The 23627-nt window shown below is 46.9% G+C and overlaps 1 protein-coding gene across 3 annotated transcripts in view; it reads right to left on the reverse strand.

Annotated features, from left to right (window-relative positions):
* Positions 1 to 23627, reverse strand: part of Dip2a (DIP2 acetate--CoA ligase A) — a 79420-nt gene that overhangs the window by 21979 nt on the left and 33814 nt on the right. For all 3 annotated transcript variants that reach the window (XM_029482677.2, XM_021174591.3, XM_029482676.2), the window contains 15 exons: positions 21707 to 21826; positions 19906 to 20103; positions 17521 to 17612; positions 14987 to 15097; positions 13756 to 13879; positions 13327 to 13436; positions 12831 to 12933; positions 11423 to 11487; positions 11136 to 11229; positions 9268 to 9387; positions 7034 to 7148; positions 5697 to 5836; positions 2655 to 2791; positions 1687 to 1767; positions 849 to 976 (listed from right to left, as the gene is read on the reverse strand). In XM_029482677.2, coding sequence (XP_029338537.1) covers positions 849 to 976; positions 1687 to 1767; positions 2655 to 2791; positions 5697 to 5836; positions 7034 to 7148; positions 9268 to 9387; positions 11136 to 11229; positions 11423 to 11487; positions 12831 to 12933; positions 13327 to 13436; positions 13756 to 13879; positions 14987 to 15097; positions 17521 to 17612; positions 19906 to 20103; positions 21707 to 21826 — 1738 coding nt within the window. The remainder of the gene's footprint in view (positions 1 to 848; positions 977 to 1686; positions 1768 to 2654; positions 2792 to 5696; positions 5837 to 7033; positions 7149 to 9267; positions 9388 to 11135; positions 11230 to 11422; positions 11488 to 12830; positions 12934 to 13326; positions 13437 to 13755; positions 13880 to 14986; positions 15098 to 17520; positions 17613 to 19905; positions 20104 to 21706; positions 21827 to 23627) is intronic.

The following is a 23627-nucleotide window of genomic DNA, read 5'->3' on the forward strand; positions in this document are numbered from 1 at the left end:
CACAATCTCCCCAACCTGTTTAAAAGCAGGGCGTCTATTTCCCTGACAAGTGTCCCGTGGACAATACTGCCTGCAGCACCTGAGTTTCTACTTCAAGGGACCACCCACTGGAAGGTGTCTGTGCCCACCTGGTATGACTCCTTAACTATTTCTTTAATGCATGTTCAAAGGCAGGGCCTGGCCCAGCTCACAGGTCCACACTGAAGGAACAAAGGCGTATACTCCCTTTAGAGAAGAATCAGACTTTAAAGGAGTTGGCTGGGCAGGCCAAGAGAAGACGAGCTTCTTCTGAGCTCGAGAGCTCAGGGCGGGGAGAGCTGGAGAAAATTCCTTCTCAGACCTTTCCCACGGTGTCTCAGGCAGAACCACAGGCGTCCATCCACTCACCTGAATGTCTAAAGTCCTCGCTTAACCAATGAAGACACTCGGGAGGACATTTTTATTCTAGGAGCAATGAAGTATATGATATATATTGCCTGCATATATATCTTATATCTTATGTACCTTGTGTGTGCTGGTGCCTGAAGAGACCAGAATAGAGTGTTAAATACCTTGGAAATGGAATTACACCTTCCATGTAGGTGCTGAAATTGAACCTGGGTCCTCTGGAAGGGTAGTGAGTGCTCTCAACCACTGAGCCACCTCTGCAGAGCCAGACCATGCTCTCTTAGAGACCTGAACAACTGCTGGAAATGAAGTAGTTTACCTCTGCTATCTCTGAGGCAAACATTATTTTTCTTTCTTTGTGTAACTTTTCTGGTATGCATAACATTTATACTACACAGACCTCCCAGATTTTGAGTACAGAAGAGATCTGAAAGCCAGGTACGGGGTCTCCCATGCATCACCTGCCTCTGTAGACAAACTTCATGGGCTCCACAGCCAGGGCAGTAGCCACAATGTCATCTGCATTGTGTCTGCGGACTCCTACGACCATCAGCCCGTCCAACTTGCCCACGACGAAGACCAGGTTATCCTGAGGAAAGGGTGTGTCAGGCCTCAGGAGAGGGATTGGAGAACACAATGAATACAGCACCTCACAGGGTCAACAAGCGACTGCACCCCTCAGTACACTCAGGTCGGGTGAAACAGATCACGTGGGTGAAGAAAGGGCAGCACTGAAGGGTGGGAAAGGGGTGTCAATGCTAAAGGGCTATAAAGTCATGGATGGGTGTGTGAACGACTCTGAGATGCTCCAACAAGGGCAAGGCCTCCTGACGTGTCATGTGACCCATGAGCTAACTATGTAACTACAGATGCAGCCACAGTACACTAGCTGGTACTAAGCAGTTCTGGCCTGCAGACACCCACAAGGAAGCGAGTCCCTCTCTGAGCTGTGACAACCAATGTTTCTGGGAAAGGACATACAAGCATCCACCTGAGAAGAGGTGGGCCTAGATGCTACAGATGTATTCATTTCATCATTTTAAATATCAAAACTGGAAAAAAATGATAAAAACAAAATCGCCCCCACTTCGTTTCGCACCCGGGGCCCACTGTGGGTCAGTGGCTGGAGAAACAGTACGTGCAGGTCAGAAGCAGGCCAGGGTGGTCAGCATGACAGGCCAAGGTCACACTGAGAACCAAGGACACTGGGGACAGGAGCGTGTCTACAGAGCAGCGTTCCTTTCCTCCGCCAGCGCTCTCTGCAGCTGGGCGGGTACAGGAGGTCACACTCATACTCACAGGTCCGATAAATCCCAGAAGGCCTGTCCTGGTGAAAGGCCGGTCAGAGACAGGGACTCCATCCCCAGTGACCGGGACGGTCTGCCAGAAGAGGGGAGAGGAGGTCAGGCAGCAGACAACTCACTGACTACTAGAAAGACAGGGCGGGCAAGCAGGAGGACTCAATAGTGGCCAGGCCAAGGCAGGCTCATGCCTCCAAAATGCCTCTTGGTGATGACGCAGGCTTCTTAAAGACAAAGCCCACTGTTACTTCAGCGCTCGAGGGGGAAGACATCTGTCAGGGAGCTAGAACATTCGGTAATGTTGTCCTCTTGCAAAGCTTAGCAGCGTTGTTTTTCAAATATACAACAGTTGCATTTTATTTACATTTCCTTAGTTGTTTCAATTTCAGTTTTAGCTTGCACAAAGATTTATTACTTTCATTAACATATTTGGACCACACTCCTGGTCACAGACAGCTCAAAAAGCATAACCAGGGTGGGTGTGACTGTTGAGGGTGGAAGGCTGAGACCTGTCTTAGCGGACACAAAATCGAGTTAGGGAAAAATGGCATTACTTTAGCCATTTCAAATACCACAAACCGCCTGTGCCCCAGGGTTTAGTGTCCCACAGGAAGAGACTCCCAGGGCACCTGGCCCTCCACAGACCATTCTCTCACCTTGTCTGCTCTGCTGAGTGGATATAGCACCTACCCAGGACTCCACCAACCCTCATCTATTTGTACACCCAGCTCCTGGTATCACCTGTCCTTACAGGACTTATCGTGAACAACAGGGATCATACAGTGAGCAGAGCTGGGATCCTATCGGTACCTCCTCACTGGCCGAAGCCATCTAAGCCTGTGGAGCATGTGAATCACTCTGGGTCCCAGTAGCTCCTCGGAGGCCTCCACTTCCCCCTGAACATTTGTGCCCATCAACACTCATGGGATTTGATTTCAAGATAAAGATCAGGAAGGGGATACGCACCTCAAATGTATTCTTCGTGATTCCAAGCAGTCCATAGTATGCTGTCCCAGTTGCAACAGAATTGACACAGATTTCTCCAATTTCATCAGTTTTACAGAGATAAGGGGCACCATCTACCTTCACAACACACACACTAGCTAAACAGAGAAAAGAATTCAAAATCATCAAGGTATATATTTAAACAGATCACTCACAAAGGTTTTCTTGCTCACATATTCGAGGGGTTTTTCATTTGTTTGTTTGTTTGTTTTTGAGAAACCGCGTAGCTCTGACTGGCCCGGACCTCTCTATTTGGATGGAGCTGGCCTGAGGAACTCACAGAGATCCACCTGCCTCTGCCTCCCAAGTGATGAGATAATAAGTGTGCCACCGTGCCTGGCACTGCTGCTATATTTGAAGTTATAGGAACAAAACATTACACAGGCTGCAAATTCTTATACAGAGAGTCATGGTGTGGACAGTGCTATTTAAGTACTTGCTATAAGCAGTGTGAGGGATACGGCTATAAGTGGTAACGAGCTCACTTAGGATATAAGGAGGTCTGGGTCCACTGCCCGTACTAGAAAGACAGACACAGACCACACAGACACACAGACACACAGACATACACACACACACACAGACATACATGCACACATGCAGACATGCAGAATGGGGAGGGTCAGATGTGATTAAAAACTAAACTACATCTATGTAATACTCTTTAAAAAAAAAGATTTATTTATTTATTTTATGTGTACAAGTAGACTGTAGCTGTCTTCAGACACACCAGAAGAGGACATCAGATCCCATTACAGATGGTTGTGAGCCACCACGTGGTTGCTGGGAATTGAACTCAGGACCTCTGGAATAGCAGTCAGTGCTCTTAACTGCTGAGCCATCTCACCAGCCCTATGCAATACTCTCTTGACTAACAGAATCTCATTTTCCCAAGTACACGGACATGAGTATTTACCTTCAGTGTGCACAGAGATGATTTAAAAGTCACAAAAATTGCTCAAATTACTACAAATTCACTTGATATTGTGTAAGTGCGAATGCTAGGAGGCCTGTACAGCACACTTCAGCACTGGGATAAGACTTATTAGATTTGACTGTGCCCAGAAGCCCAGTCAATTAAGCAACCGCCAAACGCTGGGAGGGGCCCCAACCCCAGAGAGAATGCCTAGGAAGTATGTGCACAATCAGCCATTGTATGGCCATTTCGTCAGAGGTGAGACATCTGTCTTGGACTGAAGCGTGTTAAGACACGGGATGTTTTCAAGGGAAGTGAAACATTCCACCCTTCAAGGAAACTTCACTAAATCCAAGAAATAAACAACTTAAAAGCTTCAGAAAAAAATCCCTAAAACTCAGCAGATTCATTAGGCTCTCTCCTCCCAAAGCTTGCATATAACTTGCAGTGAATCGGGAGATACATTCTCAGGGAAGTCCAGCTGCATAGAAGAGGCTCAGACCATTTGAGCTGCCTGAGCAAGCTCTCCAGCCTCTTACGCTGCCTGCAGGTTGTACAGCGTGTTCCAGGTCTCCAGCTTTTGTGAGCAGTCATCTAGGCTGGGGTTGGCTTTCAGTGATATGGCTGTCATGGGATCATTTCCACTCCTGAAGCTCACTGGTCCACTAAGTTGGATGTGGATGCTATCCTGACTTTGGGCTGTTATGGATTCCCTGTCAGGGGCGAGTAGATAGCTGTTCATTTGTTCTCCAGGGAAAGTGTCACAAAGCATGTGTGCACACATCTGGCAGACACATACACAGAGAAACACCTGGGAGCACATGTACAGACATGTGGGAGTGTGTGGGAGTGTGTGTACAGATATATGGTACAGAAATATGACTGGGCAGTGCACAACACAAGACAGGTTTGCATGCCTCAGAGCAATAAAGGAGAACAAGTGCAACTCTTGATGTATTCAAAATAAATAGTGAGGCTGGGGAGACAGCTGCTAGGAAAGTGGGTGCCAGGAAGCATGGGACCTAAATAAATCTCAGAGCCGTGCACAATGGGTTAGAAAGCCATGCACAATGTGTTAGAAAGCCATGCACAATGTGTTAGAAAGCCATGCACAATGGCATTTTTTTTTTAAGTTCTAGTGTTGGGTAGACAGATGGGCAGGTCTTTGGGGCTTGCTGGCTAGCCAGACTAGCCGAGTCAGAGAGCTCCAGGCCACTGAGACCCTATTTCTAAGTAAGGGTTAGAATGTCTAAGTAACACCACCGGAGGTTGTCCTCAGGCCCCTACGTGCACACGCACATACATGTGTCCCCTCCGCATACAAAGGAATGTACAAACTAAGTACTACTCACAATGCCCCCCCACACACACAATTTACAACCTACTTGAACAAGTAAAAAATCTTAGTGCATTGTCTGTTTTTATTTTATCATTTGGTTGTTGTTGAGACCAGGTCTACTAGGTAGCCCAAGCAGGCCCCAAACACAGGACTCCTCTGCTTCAGCGTCCTAAGTGCTGAGACTGTTGAGGTCATCCGCCATGCTTTTGAAAATGTTTTAACTACAAAGTCAAGCATTCCGCAAGACTGCTTCTAAGGGAGTCAAATTATAGGAAGAAATATAATTCCCATGAATTAAAAGGTGGAGCCAGAAACTCTAATTTAAACCTCTATGTTCACTCCAGTCAGAACTCTGCCTAGCCAGGGTCCAGTCTACCTGAAGCTTCTGTGTCTGGAGTTTAGCACCTGCATCAAGGCTGCCTGGGCCACAGACTGCAGCTTGAGGCCAGGACGCCAGGCAGCCAGCAGAACCCACACATCTGGCAGAAGAGGGGAGCACTGATGTTGAGAGTAACTGGGTATGAGAGATAGCACCCTACTTTTGAAACTAACAGGGTGTCCTGATTAGCCTTGCCAACTTGGCCCAGCCTACAGTCCTCTCAAAGGAGGGCGTTAAATCCCCCCAAGAGGCACGAGGCTAAGGACTAGGCCTGGTGTACAGCGAGTGAGCTAGCACTGCTGGTGCACTAATGCTCTTTCTGTTGTGTCAATCAGGGCAGGATACAGATGCACTCTGGCCGATTCTTACCTCCGGGCATCACCTGGCCGACATCCTGAACAGTGAGCACCGACAGCTTCTCCTCAGTGTCAACTCGGATCACGCCGTAGCTCAGGCCGTTCATTGACAGGACAGCCTTTCTTGGAGGAGGTCCTCCCAGATCTGGAGGCCTAGGCAACAAGAGCACCAGCAACCTGCTGACGAGGGCCATCACTCCAAGGAGCACTGAGAGTGAGCCTCGACTGACATTCAGTCCCTCACTAAAGCACCTGCTCTGTGTATGGCCTGGTCAAGACAGTGTACTCTAAAGCCATGTGCCTCTCTACAGCATGGCTTCAATACTATTATAAAAGGTGACTCAATTTCTATCTGGTTATCTTGGGACCTTAGCATAGAGTCCTAGGGTACCCAGGTGGGCAGACTAACTATTAGGAGGCCTCTGGGCTGCAATGGGCTGTGATACCATGCATGTGCAGATGGGGATCAGGCCCATGGTACCTTTATAACACCACCTCCCCACAGCAGATGGCCTGATAGAACCCTTCCCAAGACATGGGACGTTGCTTTTAATTCTATTATTAAAATAGTTACTTAAAGCTTAGATATTTGTAAGCACACACTATCTTTAAATTATAAGGAAAATGCATACATGACCAGAGCTGAGGCAATTCTGTAAGAGGATGCTGAGGACAGAAAGCTGAGGAGATGTCCTCTACTGTGAGCACATGGCCGGAAGCCCCACAGAATGGTGCCCAAGGGCAGGATCAGCAGTACCAGGAGTCTCGTGATCAGGGCAGGAAAGTGCCTTTGGGGCTAGCTGTGGTTTGGGAACAACATGCTGTGTGCAAGAAGTATAGGAAGGAACCCAGGGACCAGATACTAGGATACCTCTAGTGGGGATACCTTTTAGATGGGGTGGGGACTCTCAGGGCAACCTCAAGGCCCTACTCTACGTCCCAAGATGTGCCACAAAGAGCAGCTTGGGGTGCAGAGGTTATGGTGGCAGATGCTTCCCTTGGTAAGTTAAAGGTTCTCTTCAGGAGACCCACAGCCAGCAGAGCCTCTCACAACAAAGAGCTCTTGCTTAGTTATAACTTTTACATATGATCAGGCAGAAATAGCAAGCTCTTGATTTGGGAAGAAGCGTAAGGAGAACTAAATTGAGAGAATCCAGTGTAGTCCAGGAACCATGGAACTGTAGGCTGCACCCCCTCTGCTACCTGAGGGGACTGCGGCACTGATAGGAAGTCCTTCTTCAGGATGCCCAATAGTTAGAAATAGACTACAAACTTAGAGTCATAGGTAACTCCATCAAACATAGACTACTCGAATATGTGTTCACAAAAGGCAGCATGCAGCTCAGTTACCTGCGGATGGCTACTGTCAGCGCCTCAGGAGAACTGGCACAAGGACAGATGACCTCTGGCCTCAGACCTCTGGACTGGAAGACGTTGAGGAAGGCATCGCAGGAAGATATTGACCCTGTGTAAAGCATAAAAGGTGACTGGAGGGCCAGCAGGCCAAGAGCACACAGTGTGTAAGGCATCACACTGCTGATAGCCAGGCTGAGTCCTGGCTGCACATAAACCTGTTTTAACAAGATCACCACTACAATTTGGCAAAGCAGTCCTTCTTAGAGTAGCAGTGATCACCATAAGACACACACGATCATTCCCTGCTCAGCAACAAGTAAGAGTCTGGAAATCTTTCACAGGAGGCCTGGCTTTAGACTTGTGTTTGTTACTGTGGCTCAGCAAGGCCTGGCCTGACCACAGATGGCCGATGGGACAACAAGTTCAGCTCCTGCGAGTGCCTTTAGAGATGTATGATCTACATCTTCACTAAATATGTCCTGCCTCTCCCTTGTGCCCTCTCCTTTGGGTAGACTTCCGTCATTCAGTTATTCAAGGCTGGCAAGATGTAACAGATGTGTTAGAGAACTTGGCAACAAGGAGGCTCCGCCTGCTCAGGGCCCCAATAACTAGGGTTCTGCAGCCATGGTGACACTAGGGTTTCATTATAAACCTCCCCCAACACAGGTACATAGAAGGGAAACAGGCATCTACAGGGGCTCCCAGTTTCACATTCTTTGGGGGGGCAGGTATCCTTCTGTATGCCTTCTCCTAAGGAAAGAAGGCAACAGACTGTTCCGTGTTACCAAGACTGGATACGGCATCATAAAGGACCAGTAAGTGAAGTGCAAATCAAGGCCTGTGAAGGGAAGCTAGCTCTTTGGTACCTGGAGGGATGTGGATGGAGGAGACAGGGCAGAGCTATTAGGGCTAACATGCATCTCTAGAAAGAAAACGCTGGAAGGAAGCGATGTGCTCAAGTGACCACCGACTGCAGCTGAGTGCATAAGCAGAGAGCCAGGGCAGTTGTGGAAGGCTGTGGGTGGCTGTGGGCGGCTGTGGGCGGCTATGGGCAGCTGTGGGCAGCTGTGGGCAGCTGTGGCTGGCTGTGGGCAGCTGTGGGTGGATGTAGATGGCTGTGGGCAGCTGTGGGTGGATGTAGATGGCTGTGGGCAGCTGTGGTTGGCTGAGTGCATAAGCAGAGAGCTAGGGAAGCTGTGGGTGGCTGTGGGCAGCTGTGGGTGGATATGGCTGGCTGTGAGCAGCTGTGGGCAGATGTGGGTGGCTGAGTGCATAAGCAGAGAGCTAGGGTAGCTCTGGGTAGCTGTTGGCAGCTGTAAGTGGCTATGGGCAGCTGAGTGTATAAACAGAGAGCCAGGGCAGCTGTGGGAGGCTGTGGGCAGCTAAATGAATAAGCAGAAAACCAGACCAGCTGTGGGCAGCTGTGGGCAGCTGTGGGCAGCTGTGGGCAGCTGTGGGCATGAGAAGGCATGAGTTATCCATGGATATGGGAAGGAGACCTTGCTGTCTCAGATGTACACTAAGAGGATGAGAGGTGTTTAGGGGTGCTGTGTGCTTGTTCTGCTCTCCTGAAAGATGGGGTACAGAGAAGAATAGGGGTAACTATTTGGTACTGCAGAAGAAACCCCTTGCTCAACAAGAGGACACCCAATTCAGGCCTCAGGCAGTCCTGGGCCTAAGAAGTTCACGCAGCCACCAGAGCAGTTACAGCCCTGTTGACAGCAGCATCCTCACTGCTTAGGCAGATGCCACAGTCATTCCTCCAGGAGGGCTTGGAGTTGGCCAGAGATACATGGAGGAGGAATAGCTGGGTCCCTGTGAAGGAGGTTGGAGTTGAGAGCCACATCAAGGGAGCCTAACACCAAAGGGCAAGGAGTTCAAGAGGTCCCTAACAAATCAGAGATCCTATTTATAGCGTAATCCACTGACCTCTTAAAAGACAACGGTTCCCACTAAAGGTTCTGACAATTGTATTAAAATTGCTTGTAAATTTAGTCTTAATGAATACATATGCGACCCACCAATGGGTCACTAACAAGGGGTAGGTAACATGTCATAGAACGTTATAGGACACTGACGTTTCCTTATAGGACACTTATCAAAGTAGTGATAAAGCCTGAATTTTGTACAATAGGCTCCATCTCAACAGGCTGTTCAGTCCTCCTGGCAAGTCGAGAATCACGTGTGCCAATACCCCAAACCCACCCGTGGTCACCCAGCCTACTCACATGGGTTAGCGCCGTCTGCCACAATCAACATGCGCAGAGAGCTGAGACAGACATCTCTCTGACCTCGCTGCGCCAAGAGCGACCAGTGCATATCTCGGGACTTCACCAGGGCAGCCCGGGCTGCAAAGAGAAGAGAGTACCAATGTCTTAGTGTCACAGGGGCAGGCACGCCCACACTTCAAAACACTGCTGCACTCATCCTGTGCAGAGGCACGCGTGCAGAGGGTGAGGGACTGCTGCGGGGAACACACCCTTGTCTGTTTGACTACCATCTGTTATCTCGTGCGCTTCCTAACCCCTTCCATACCTTTTCTCCTTAAAACTTAATTTGAAGATGCAGTTTGGATATAAGATGCTTGGATCCACTTTCCGACCTTTTGTTTTTATTTTATATGTATGAGTGTTTTGCCTGCATGTATGTCTGTGTACCACAGGCATGCAGTGCCCACAGTGGATATAAGATGCTTGGATCCACTTTCCGACCTTTTGTTTTTATTTTATATGTATGAGTGTTTTGCCTGCATGTATGTCTGTGTACCACAGGCATGCAGTGCCCACAGTGGATATAAGATGCTTGGATCCACTTTCCCACCTTTTGTTTTTATTTTATATGTATGAGTGTTTTGCCTGCATGTATGTCTGTGTACCACAGGCATGCAGTGCCCACAGAGCACAGAGAGTGGCATAAGATTCCCTACAACTGGAGTTATAGAGATCGCTGTTAGCTGCCATGTGGGTGCTGGAACCCAAACCTGGGTCCTCTGGAGAATCAACCAGTGCTCTTAACCTGAGACATCTCTCCAGCCCCAGCCTTTTAAAAAGTTAATCTTTATTATTTTATTACTTTATGAGTATGAGGTTTTGCCTGCATATGTGTGTATGTACCATGTGTGTGCCTGGTACCCTTGGAGACCAGGAAGAGGACAAAGGATGCCCTAGAACTGGAGTTACAGACAGTTGTGAGCCACCAAGTGAGTGCTAGGATTTGAACCCAAGTCCTCTAGACACCAGTGCTCTCAACACCAGGGCTTTATCTCTAGTCCCTGAGACTTTTTTACTCTTTGAACATTGACTGTTTTCTCTTGGATGTGCGCTGTCCCTCCCCAAGGTGCTGACCCTTGTTTTGTGCTGCCTCATTGCCAGAACCCTCACATCACTTGGTCTGCAGGGCTCTGGCAGCCTCCGGATCAGGAAGTGAAATGAACTGGAATTTGAATGAGTGTGTAGAGCCCAGTGAATCCCACTGCCTTTGACCAGGCTTTGTCTTCCTCCATAAAACAGATGCCAGGCATTCTGTAACAGGAATGTTGATCTGGAGATGCTGGCAGAGTACAGTAAGTTAGTCTTAGTAGCTGCTGAGCTCTATTGCATAGGGACAAACAGATGCTGGAGCTGTGCAGTCACATGATCAGGTTTCCTGTTTGGTGCTGAGAGATACCCCAACCACTGGGAGGAAAGAAGAACAGGGGACAGGCCTCACAGATGGCCTGCCTCATTTATCCATCCTGCCTGTCACAGACTGTATCATTTGAACAACAGCCTTGTTAGAGCTTCAAAAACTCTAACCACAAATTAAAACCATCTCAAATAATATTAGGAACACTGATGTGATACTGAAGGAAACTTCAAAAGAATAGAATTAGGAGTGTCAGGTCCTTCAGTGAAGAGCCCAGCTATGCTGCTGCAGGTAGCGGTCCAGGCCCTGAGAAGGTCTGGACCGGCATGGCCTACAGAGACACCCCCAGGTAGCTCTACAGCCCACAGCTGCAGTTCTGTGTGTTGCCTTCATGTTTCCTTAGTTACTAAACATCGGTTTGTAGAGAATTCTTTAAAGCAAGACAAGGCAAGTGAGGGCAGGTTTCTGCTACCTTTATAGGAACACACTTTCTGAATCCAGGAGAGTGGGTTGACCTTCATCAGGGCATATGGGATGCTGATGACATGCATCCTATTCATGACACTCTGCAAAGAAAGAAATGGACTAGCTCAGAGGCAGGCAGGCTGAAACTATGCCGAACAAGCACACCAAACCTAACAAGCTGGAGCGTCAGTGTTCCACGGGTTTCGTTTATCTCTTGCTCCCACCCCAGCCACTAGCAAACAACACTCACTGTTAAGACTCCGTGCCACAAACTAGCATCCAAACAACACTCACTGTTAAGACTCCGTGCCACAAACCAGCATCCCTTTTGAAGTCCAGCACATTCGTTAACGTTTCGGCTGAAAGCGGACACAGAAAGTTAATACTGATGAACAGCTCTTTGCTAAGCTCTGCACACGTTGAGCGCGGTCCCAAGGTGAATACGTAACCAGCACACAAGAGCTTCAGGAAACAGACGGCACTTCCAAACCATGCACCGGTTAACAGGGAGCTAAGTATCTGCTCAGATGACTGGAAACACCGTTCTGGACTGGAGCGGAAGACCATGCCCATCTTCAATTCAAAAGCACAAGGAACACGACATACAGCAAGAACTACAGAAGGTCACTGTATGGTTGCACCATTGTGACGGGCTGCCCCTCAGAAGCAAGAGGCAGGATGACAAACTGCCATGGACACTCTTATTTCTCAGCTTCCTACCCAGACTCCCTCAGTTGTCACACCCACAGTGGGCAGTCTTGCATCATATTTGTACAAAGAAGTGACATGCATGCCAGGGATACTGTAGCACTCTGAATGACAATCTCCCTGTCCTTTAGCTGAAGAGCCAAACTAAAAGTGACATAAATTAAATGATGGCCTGAGATCGAAAGACCTCAAAGGACTTTGCTTTATAGAACTAACTTTTAAAATTCTTGGAAATACTTGAAAATCTCTACAAGGTTTGTATCACGATTGCCCACAAGCTAACCCTTGAGATTAAGCATCTTATTTAATATATATAATATATATAAATATGCCGCTCAATTTTACTTTCTAGTTTTGCCCAGTTCTAGTTCTGCAATGTAAGAAAACCACCATGCGTCCAAGTTTAGTACTTAAAATTATATATTTCCTATTGATCTCATAAGTATACACAATTACTATCTATCAATATAAGATAAGATTCATTTAAAATATTAATAGTCAATTGGGGCTCTACTTTATCAAAGATAATCTAAGATCATAAAGATTATACTTAAGCATTTCCATGCATGACTGCTCAAGCCACAAATACATTCACTGAAAGTGACAACGTTAGAGGAGAAGGATGCTCCAGGATGACTGTTCTCTACTGTTTATAATGCACACCGCACCGCCCTTCAGCATGCCAATAACTGATCCAGCCATTGTGCATAAACAGATCACTGGTGCACAAGTCTCACACTCCATAAAACCGTGTCAGTGTGACTTTATTGAAACTGTCCTAGGTGTGGCAGCCTAGGCTATGCAGAGAGGGACCTTCTCCCTAAGTCCTGCATAAGCCAACACCTTCTCCCAAGGATGTCAGTAGACAACTGCACCCACTGCCTGGTGCAGCTGCATTAAAAGTTAGTGCACCATGCACAGCAATGGGTGCAGCCATGTTCGTCAGATTCCTATGCAGGCAGTAAGAGCTGCAATCCAGAACGTGTGGCCTTACCTTCCGTGTACCCACACGCCTGGGTCAGGGCCTGGCACTGCGCCAGCAGGGATGAGTGGGATACGGTGACCCCTACTGTGCTGCCTTCTTTGCTGGTTTTATACTGTAAAATTTCAAGGGAGAAAAACAACAATGTATACTTCTGCACCACACCGGACAAGGAGGCTGAAGACTCTTAAGAAGCAGCTGCTGGCGTCATCCCTCCCCTTGCCTTTATCGTGGCTCTTAGGGGACCTGGGATAGTGCTAGAGGACAGCAGTGCACACAAACTGCATCTTAACTGCCCATGTCCTAGGAGGGACAGTCAGGGATGAGTAGGTCAGAGTAAATCCTGACATGACCCAATTACAGGTCTATAGGACACTATGTATATCTGGGATGGAGGTAAAAATTAGGAGAGCACTTAGCCTAAAAGGTATTAAGTAGTTATCTTTTTATAAAAACCAGGCCCGAGCCTGTGAGGGATGTGTCTGTGCAGTATTGAGGATGCCCTTACTTCAATGTACGCAGTCCTGGACCCTGTGTCCTGGGCCAGCGGGTACCAGTCCTTTGGAGGTCTCGTCAGATGCTTCCCATCAATCACCAGCCAGGCGAGTGGGGGCCAACCTGTGACAGCACATGGGATAAGTTGTGAAAGGCGGTCAGAAGGCTGTGCTCCACACATGTGGAACCTGTGCCCAGCAGGCACCCAGCAGCCCCAGGGAGCTGTGGGAGGCAAGCATTGTTTTCTTATCTTTTTACTCAAACAGAGAAGCACGGAGCATAAGAGGTAGACTGAATCAGACAAAAGCCCTGACAAGTATGTCCTCTGCTATCGACCCAGCAGCCTCTGTGGGTATAGTGTCTGGCACAGCATGCCTAGAAGGCAAAGCCAGGTAAAAGGCAGAGCCAGAGCACAGCCAGAACTGTGACCCAGGAGCCTCACCTTTGAAAGTGGCCACCTCGCCTGTCGGTGCCTTGGGCAGACCCTTCTGACAAGCATCTGTGGTCAGGGCCAGGGTCACCCCACAGCTGCCCAGGAGAAACCCAACCTGCTGGCTGCCTGCATCCTGCAGAAGACAAAGCAATGGAGGTAGAGGCGGAGCTGTGGCAGGGGAGCAATAGCCACACCCCAGCCCCTGGAGCACGGGCTGTGTAAAATTCTTCCACCCTTCATAAACCTTCTAAAACAACTCAGTCTCATTATTGGCAGGATACTCTATTTTCATGAAAATAAGACAAGTTTTTGAAATTTAGGGGGCACTTTTTTGTTTGGCTTCTTTATTCACAGTGAAATATAAAGGTCTGAATAGTGGACTAATTAATTTATTGCACTTTATTCTTACAAATGAAACTTGAATACATTTTAATGGACTCTAGACATAATCGTTTACACTGAGTCCTGACTGGAACCTACACATGACTCTGGAGGTCTGGCCTCGTCACTGTGCCACTGTGCACAGAAGCGCTTGCCCCCTTCTCAGATCCTCTCTCTGCATGTCCCTCAGCAATGTCAGTCACATAGCTTAAGGAACCCAGAGTTTGCTCTCTCAGAGTCACCGTCCCTGGAGAGGCATTGGTCTTGTTTGCAGATTTTACTTGTGAGATTCCTGAGCATTTGTTATTCATAGCACTCATGCTAATGACTATGTGAACACAGAAATGAGAGGGCAGGGAAGCCTGCTGTTCTAAGACACAGGAGTATTCTGCTCAGATATTTTTCAATAATCAGACTACTGATATTCATATCCAAACTGAGATAGCCATCTAGAGCAGCCAAGCCCCTCACATCAACAACTTATGAATGATAAACCTGCCCGCCCTGTAAGTGAACAGGAAATACATGAGAATATCTATCCCGTTTATTTGATGTTATTATTAATTTAATAAATAAAACCCAGAACAGCTTGCCTAGTCCAATTCTGTTCACTGGAATATAACGCACTCACGATTTCTTTTGGGAAATTCAGGCGGATGCTAGGACAGCTCTGCCCCGCTGGGGCTCGGCTGTGTCTGCAGGCAAACCCCATGGTGCTCTCTGGAAGGTCCTGGGAGGCCTGTTTGATGCTTGCCTCCTCCAGGGACCTGCTTACCCCTGTGAAGAGGGCACTAATCACACAGCACCTAAAGAGAGACACAGAGGGTGCCCACATCTGGGCCTGACCCACAGCTGTTACCTTTCTCGTTAGTGGTACTTCTATAGGGACAGGGACCAGCTCTGCCAGGAGACACCCGTAGAACGCAACCATGAACATGACAGGGTCACTATTTGGAAACACAAGTGCCACCTACATGTGGAAACAACAGCAAAAACTGTGAGGTTTCGGGAGTGACGGGGGCTTTTTGTCTTTTAGAATTCTGTTAATTAGATAAAGATGAGTGGGTTTTTTTTTTTTTCAAATTTAGTTGAAAAACATCTAATTTTGTTTAAAAAAAATCTAATGTTGGAATTCATTCTTTTATTTATACAATTTTGAATAAACAATTGTAGCTGCAGCCTTTACTGCACATGGAACAAAACAGTCCACAGTGGTAGGCTAAGGCCTTCGGATGCATGCAGACTGAGAGCCAGATCTAACACCCACCCACACAGACTGTCGCTATCAACAAACAGTCCCGTTGTCTGGTCTGGCGGCCAGTGCCTTGGCACACTAAGCAACCCTGCTGGCCCAATTCATAGATTTTGAAACACATATTTCCTTGCATTTGATTTTTAAAAATATTTAATGTCTTTTATTTCCTGTAATCATATGGATATTTATTTGGGACTACCATAATCCCAACTGTCAATTAAAAGCTACTCTCTGGCCAAATTCATAAAACTGTTTATGAGATAAAATTTTATAAAAACCCAAATATAGTAACTGGTGTTGTAATAAGCAATGAGCCAGAATAACAGTGAGAGCCCTTGAGAAGACAAACAGTGGTTTAGCTTGACCCTCCACTTCTAAGACAATACTTAAGCTATGTCTGTCTACTGATCTTCATTCTGTACCTCAGTTTACAAGCTACATGTCTAACAAGTTTATTGAAAAGAAAACCCTCTCTTTCCAAAAATGATTAAATAGTGGTTGCTTCAGCTGTAACTCTGAGACAAGAAGCCTGGTACAGAAGAGGGATCTTTAGCGAACGCTATGCAGGGATGGATTTATGCACTTTGTTGTTTTTTTTTTAAAGATTTATTTATTTATTATTATATGTAAATACACTGTAGCTGTCTTCAGATGCACCAGAAGAGGGTGTCAGATCTCATTATGGATGGTTGTGAGCCACCATGTGGTTGCTGGGATTTGAACTCTGGACCTTCGGAAGAGCAGTTGGGTGCTCTTACCCACTGAGCCATCTTGCCAGCCCCGGATTTATGCACTCTGTAAGTACACTATCACAGGAGTGTGATTCTTCCAGCAGACTGACGGCTCAGTCACTAAGAGCTGGTTCAACTTTCATATCCTAACCCTCTTTGTACAGATTCTCATGTACGTCAACTGTGAGAAGTCCCGAAGCCGCTGTGATGGCTGGCTCTAGGTACATATTATTCTCTATTCCCACCCTAAAGACCTTGGAGATGTTTGTCCCCGAAGTACACAGTTCTGCTGCATGCTCTGGCGTGGCTCTCCACACCCCCCTCGGCATGCACACTGTCCTGGTGCAGCGTGTCACTCTGCTCCTGCCACAGCCAAGTGGCTCTGCTTTCTGACCCACATCTTTTCTAGACTCACATCCATTGGGCGCCCAGTCTTGGGTGAGCCTGTAAATCCGTCCTGTTTCTCTCTCTGTATGCTGCACTCTCCTGCTCCCGTCTCTCCTGCCCCCTCCCCCTCCCTCTGTCATTTGTTAAAAGACTTATTTTTATTTTATGTGATGAAAGTGTTGCCTGCAGGTATGCCTACGTGCACCACAAGCCTGCAGAGAAAGCTGGACCCGCCCCCCGCCCCCGCCCCCGGAACTGGAGTCACACGTGAGTGCTGGGAGCCAGACCCAGGTGCTCCTTACCACTGAGCTATCATCTCTCAAGCCCCTCATTTTTGGTTTCCTAAGGCAAGGGATTCATTTGTGACCCAGGCTAGCCTGGAGTACAAGGTCTTCTGCCTCTCTAGTACTGGGACTGCAGGCATGCCCCAGGCCTGCCCACTCTCCACTTCCTGGTCTTTCTAAGTGAAATCCTTTCCCCATTTATGAAACACTTTAATTTCAGGCCTCAGGGGACATCAGTGCTTAGAGACCTTCCTTCTGCACCTGGTTGGTGTACAGCCCTTTCCTTTCGCCTTCCCTCCCACCCTTCCCTTTCCTTTGTTTTTGAATGGTTTTCCTTCACAGGAAGCCTCTTGTGGGCGGAGTCACATGAAGGTGTAAATCACAAAAGGCCCCTGGGAATTCGAGGCTATCTTATTCTGGGGACACTTTAGAACACCTGTTCCCAGGACACTCTCACCTTCCAGCCCGACTGCCTGGAGCACTTCAGCACACCAGAGCTTCCTCCATAGACGGAAACCCTCCACCCAACTGCATATGCAGTGACCCATTAGCCACAGGTGCCTGGCTGCTGGGTCCCTGGCTGGGCCACCTTAATTCTTACCACAACATTGTTTTCATACTAAGTAGCTTTCCGTTGCTAACTTTAAGCCTCTTGTGTCAGCACTGTAACTCTAAGCAACTGATAGGACATCAATTACAATAAAATATATCTTAAGGTCACAATCTGGCTACTTACTCTGTCTCCAGGGTTAAGCAGGGGCTCATTCTTACTGGTCAGTTTGTTAAGTAGAGTATACGCTAATTTTAGACTCCGACTCCAGAGTTTGCCTAAAACAAAACAAAAGTAATAAGCAATGTTAAGTTGTGAAAAAACTACTAGTTAACATGTGACATAGTGAGCATGTAGCCTCCAACAGACCTTTTCTCTATTGGTAGATTCAGTTTCCAACTGTGAGCTATTTAGTGCAATTCTACCAGGAACACCACAGCTTTCTCTCAAAAAATAACCTATAACTATTTTTATTTACACAAATAAGATTATATTACAAAAATCAGTCAGCAAAAAGGCCATACTATGTATATGTTGTACACGTGCATATGTACACACATGTAGAGTATGTATAAGTTTTCAAGGAACACGACCACATATCCAACTGGACGCTTTTTCCAACTAACACTGCATTGTGGATGCCGTCTTCTGATGTTAAATGCTCACTAATGACGTCACTTGAGTGGTGTGCATTCAAGAGCTGAATTACAGCTCCCACAGTTTACTTAGGAGAGCCGGCAACACCAGAATGGAATGTCTGCTCAGACTATGCTGGCCCTCGCGGCGAGCGGCTGCCATGCTTACACCTAGCCCTGGTGAGTTCTCAAAAGGAAAAAGCTTCGCTGAGAAAGAAAAGGACAAAAGAGAAGAGAAGGATGCAGGTGTGTCTGAGTGGGAGGCAGGAGGGAGCATGGGTAGAAATCAGAGGCCACTGGCAGCCTCACTGTGTCAGCTTCATTGTATCGCAGAAGAAACACAGATGCCTTTGGCCCCTTAAACACTGTGGCCCTTGTGGTGCATCTGGGGGGAGGGGTTGTTCTCTCTCTGAATGAATGCTCTCATGTAAATACTATGAAGCGGGTGCTGTGCTCACATGTGTTAACTGTGAGACCTGAAAAACCAGCAAGAAAAAAGATGAAAACCCGAACATGGTTTTAGCCTGCTTTAAAAGATCAGTTCTGAGCCAGGCCTGGTGGCACACGCCTTTAATCCCAGCACTCGGGAGGCAGAGGCAGGCGGATTTCTGAGTTCCAGGACAGCCAGGGTTACACAGAGAAACCCTGTCTCGAAAAGAACCCCCCAAAAACCCAAAAACAAAAAAACAAACAACCCGCCCCCCCCCCCAAAATCAGTTCTGGGTGTTAGAATCCATGTTTCCCAGCAGAATCTACCTGTCTGTCTCGAATGACGCTTTGTGATCAAGTCAGTTTTACCCCAGCCATACAAACTCTGGTACTGTCAGCACAATGTGCCATGTCAATGGGACAAAATGAAAAGCCAGGTAATAATCTCAATAGGTGGATGGAAAATAAATTATTCACAATTTTAAAATGACTATACAAGAACTGAGTCCTTACACTAGGCATAAAGGGAAACAAAGTTCCTTAACACGATAAAGGGTACCATTAAACCCAGCAGGAGGCATCACAGTGATGTAGAGAGTAGAGGCAAGGCCTTCAATGTCAGACTGAACACGTCAGCCAGAGGAAGGCAGAGAAGGCAAAATAACTGGAAATAAGACTGTTATTTGTGCACACTATGATTATGTACTTCGTGAATCGTTTACAAGTGAACTTAGTAAGGCTGCCAGATTTATCAACATATAAATGCCATCTAGCATAAAAGCTACAGTACGATTCATATAGCTAAGACTTAAGTGTCACAAGAAACACAAAAGACTCTCCATAGAAAGTTATACTTCATGGGCTAGCAAACTGGTTCAGTGGGTAAAAACACTTGTCGACAAATCTGACAACCCAAGTTCAATTCCCGGAACCCACATGGTATAAAGAAAGCAATGACTTCCACAAGTTGTCCTCTGACCTCTGTGTGAATGCCACAATAAGCATGTGCACACACATGCACACACACATTAAAAAGAAAGAACTATAATACGTTATTGACAACAAAACCTCATGAATGCAAAGATGTGCATTTGCACACAGATTCAAAGCAGTGCCCATCAAAATCTCAGATACAGAGATACCCAAACTATCTGAAATACATGGAGTGCAAACAGCTAAGATACCCTTGGTGACAAGAGAAGGTGCTCTAGAGTGTCAAAACTTGTCATATAAAGCGATGACATCAAAGTGTTGTGGTCATGCTGTGTGTAGTGCACACCTTTAATCCCAGCACTCCAAAGCAGAGGCAGGTAGATCACTGTGAGTTCAAGGCCGGCCAGAGCTACATAGTATGACCCTGTCTCAAAACAGAGACAAACAAAAACAAAGTCTGCCATGTGGCTGCAGTTTCCTGCTTTGCAATGTGCACCAAGCAGCGTGTCTGCTGTGGCACTCAGAGAACAGTGTAAGGTAGATCGGAGGCATGATGCTTTCTGCTGATACTTGCCATAGGTCAGGGTGCAGGTGGCTTTCCCCGCTGTGTCCAAGGCAGTCAGACAGGGGGCTTTAGGCTGTGTTGTGCCCCAGAGCTGCAGTGCAGCCAACAGAGACAGTGGCCCAGAAGTTCCCACTGACAGAGGCTCTCCCTTCAGCACGGCCATCTGATCCCCCTCAGGCTTGGGCTGATTCGGATCTGGTTGCTGAACTATAAGGCAACGAGACATTTCAGGGTGCCGTGTACACATCTGCTTGCTAACAGCTGTACTTTATGATTTTACTTTGTAGCCAAAATTATAAAACATTTATAATAAATAATCTACCTAGAGTCACAGACAGATTAAAGCGAGATCAGTTACAGATAATAATTTTGAGACAAAAAACTTCTCCGTTCTGTAACCCATAACCTCATATAAAGGCGACCCCAAGTCATTTCTACCTTCCTTCCTTGGGGATGCTCTCTGACATGGTGGTAGGTACTCCAGAGCTCCAAAGCAGGGGCTGGAAGGCTTTAGAGCATGAGAAACTGGTCCTAGAGACCAGCTCACTTAAGACCAACTGAGCAGAGCCACCTCTGAAGTCGGGCATCAAAACCACCAGCACAGGGGGCTAGCAAGACCACCAAGTAGTCAGAATCTATTAACTCCAGTTACCTTTCTGACCCCCACAGGTATCAACAACACAAATAATACATATACATATATGTAGACAAAACACTCGCACCTAAATAATCATTTGGGAGGACAACACGGAAGTCTATTTCTAGGGGTTATGCATCAGCTCTGTCACCGTGTCCAACAAAACTGCTCTCTAGGCTGCAGGCACAGCCAAGTGGTAGAGTATTCAGCTACAAGTTTGAGGTCCTGGCTTCAATTTCCAACTGTAAACAGCTAAGAAAACCGGCTGGCTGAGCATGGGGACAGCCATCTGCAATCCCAGCTCTGAAAAGGCTTGGGGAAGAAGACTGCAACTTGAAAGCCAGCCGAGGTTAGGACGAGCCCACTGCCCCCACAAGGCTGACATCTTGCTTTAAGAAACATACATACTGTGAACTCTGAACCTAAAAGGCACTGTCAGATTAGATAGGACAACCAGGTTCTAAAAACCAGACCTCATGTTCAGATGTAGAGGAGATGCCCATGCTGGCAACACTGCACAGAGGCAAGTGAGGATTAATTGTGTGGTGCCTGTTGTCTACACACACACACACACACACACACACACGAATGCACACATACATATATACACATATGTACACACACATATATGCATGCATACATGAACACATACACAACACATGCCTGGATATATACACAGGCCAGCACTGGCTTATTTCTGTGCCCTACAGGCTTTCTCTTACTCTTGCTAGTTTTCTTTAAAAGAAAAAAATTTTGCATTCTTTCTAAATATATACTCCTTTATAAATGAGAGGCGAGCATTTGGAAAAGAAGCCAAAGCTAAGTTAAAAACCAAATGTTTTAAAGCCATGGGATGACAAGTAGTTTGGACTTAATGTTTAAATCAAGATTTCAATAATCTAAATTAAATGAAACATCGAAAGTATTTTTATGAGGCGCTAACCACCGGACCGGATGCAGAGAGATGCTGAGTCACCTTACAATGAGTCGTATGGTTCCTACCTGCCCGTGCGCAGGAAGTGGTCAGCGGGGCTCCACAGTCACCACTGCACGTGGTTATTTTACTGTGTCACCGCATGTTGTGACTCACAGGAAATGCACATTTGCCTGTATTCAGACTCTCTTGGCCACAATATTCACCAAAACATGCAAGACCAAGTCAGGGTACTCTACCTTCCAGTAACTCCTCAAAATCATCCACAAAGAATTCCTTCAGAGGAGGGCGCTTTGGCCTCTTCAGGGTATTCAGTAGCTGCTGGATTTTGGAGGACACTCTGCTGTTCACAGGCACACCTGTCAAGGAGAGAACGGGAAGGACTGGGTCATGCCATGGCCACTGGAGCACGCGCCGGGCGTGAGGTCTGATGAGCAGCTGTTCAGTGGAGCAGACGCCACTGTAGATCCAGCCAGGTGCTGGTCCTATCGGTCGTGTTAGACTATGTCGATCCATTTGACAAGGATCTACTCGATATCTTTCAGGAAACAGGATTTGTTCTGAGCTAACAGTTTACAAAGTAATCCCGAAATCCTGTGGGGAGGAGGGTAACTCCACGGCTTTTCAGAGCACATGTCAAACTCATTGCGTGGTCTCATCGGAATGTAATCTGTGGATACTCGAGAGATGGTTCAGTGGTTAGGACACTAACTGCTCTTCCAGAGAACCTGGGCTCCAATCCCAGCATATATGGCAACTTAAAACCGTATATAATTCCAGGAGGATCCAATACCCTCTTCTAGCCACTGTGGGCACGGCATGTACACAGTGCACAGACGTTACATGCAACAAGCAATATACATAAAACAAAAACAGAAGGAACTAAAACCTTAAAAATGATCTTTAAATGGGAATATAAGATACTTTTTCTGCTCTGTGTCTGACAGCAGCAGACACCGGAGCCAGTGGTGGGACTATGATGCTTCTGTCAGGCAGACACCCACACAACAGCAACAGCAATGATGTCTACTATGGCAGAAATTCTTCCTTAATGTGAGATTTATGCCTACATGTGATGAATTCAATGCAATGAATTTACAGTATTTTAGTTCAGTGTAACCTAGGTGTGGTGACATACGCCTTTAATCCCAGTTCTTGGGAGACAGAGGCAGTAGATCTCTATGAATTTGAGGTCATCCTGGTCTTCATAGGGCCAGCCTTGACTACATAGTGAGACTCTATCTTAGAAGGAAAGGAGGAAAGAAAAGAAGAGAGGAGAAAAAGAAGAGATTTTTCAGTTTAATTTTACATTTTTAAAAAAAGTAAATTATTAGGGCTGAAGAGAAGGCTCCATGGTTAAGAGCACTGGCTGTTCTTCCAGGACCCGGGATTGCTTCCCAGTGCCCACGTAGGAGCTCACAAACGTCTGCAATTCCAGTCCTAGGGAATCTGATGCCGAATTTTGACCTTTGTGGACATAGTGCTGGAGCAGTAGCTAAAACTCTGCATCCTGATCTGTAGGCAGCAGGCAGAGGGAGAGGCAGAGGCAGAGGGAGGGGCAGAGGGAGAGGAGGAGGGAGCAGGCTTCTGAAACCTCAAAGCTCACCTCTAGTGACCCCCCTCCTAATCCTAATTCTTCTCCAACAGGTCCACTCCCTGCTGACTAAGCATTCAGACATACTAGCTTAGCTGGTAGGGCCTCTCTCACTCAAACTGTTGCACTATATAACAGATGAACTGAGAAAGACCTTGCCCTACTACACCAGTTCCATCTTGCTCCTCCTCTTAAAAGATGACCGTTTTGTTTGCACTGCTTTCTGGTTATCCTTCCTATGTCCTTCTACGAAGGAATACAGACGCAGTAGTGACTTCGTATCTTCTTTCTTACACAGATGTGGACGGCTACAGATGTCCTCAGACCCTGGTTCACTCTGACAAGTGCACGGTCCCCTGCAGTGTGAACCTATGACCTTTCCTGAGCCAACTTGTGAGACGTCAGTAATTTCATATAGTTTCTAACACAGTTAAAGCCAGTGCTGCAATGGATGACTCTGCACTCCATTTCCTTAGTTTTGCAGGAACAGGCTCAGACAAAAAAATTCCTAAATTGGTTCATCTGCTGCGTCTGTCTCTTTCCCTGCTGTTGTGACAAAATACCCT

Source organism: Mus caroli, unplaced genomic scaffold (assembly GCF_978045245.1).
Source record: "Mus caroli unplaced genomic scaffold, Mus_caroli_1 scaffold_9, whole genome shotgun sequence".
In the NCBI taxonomy this organism is placed as follows: domain Eukaryota; kingdom Metazoa; phylum Chordata; class Mammalia; order Rodentia; family Muridae; genus Mus; species Mus caroli.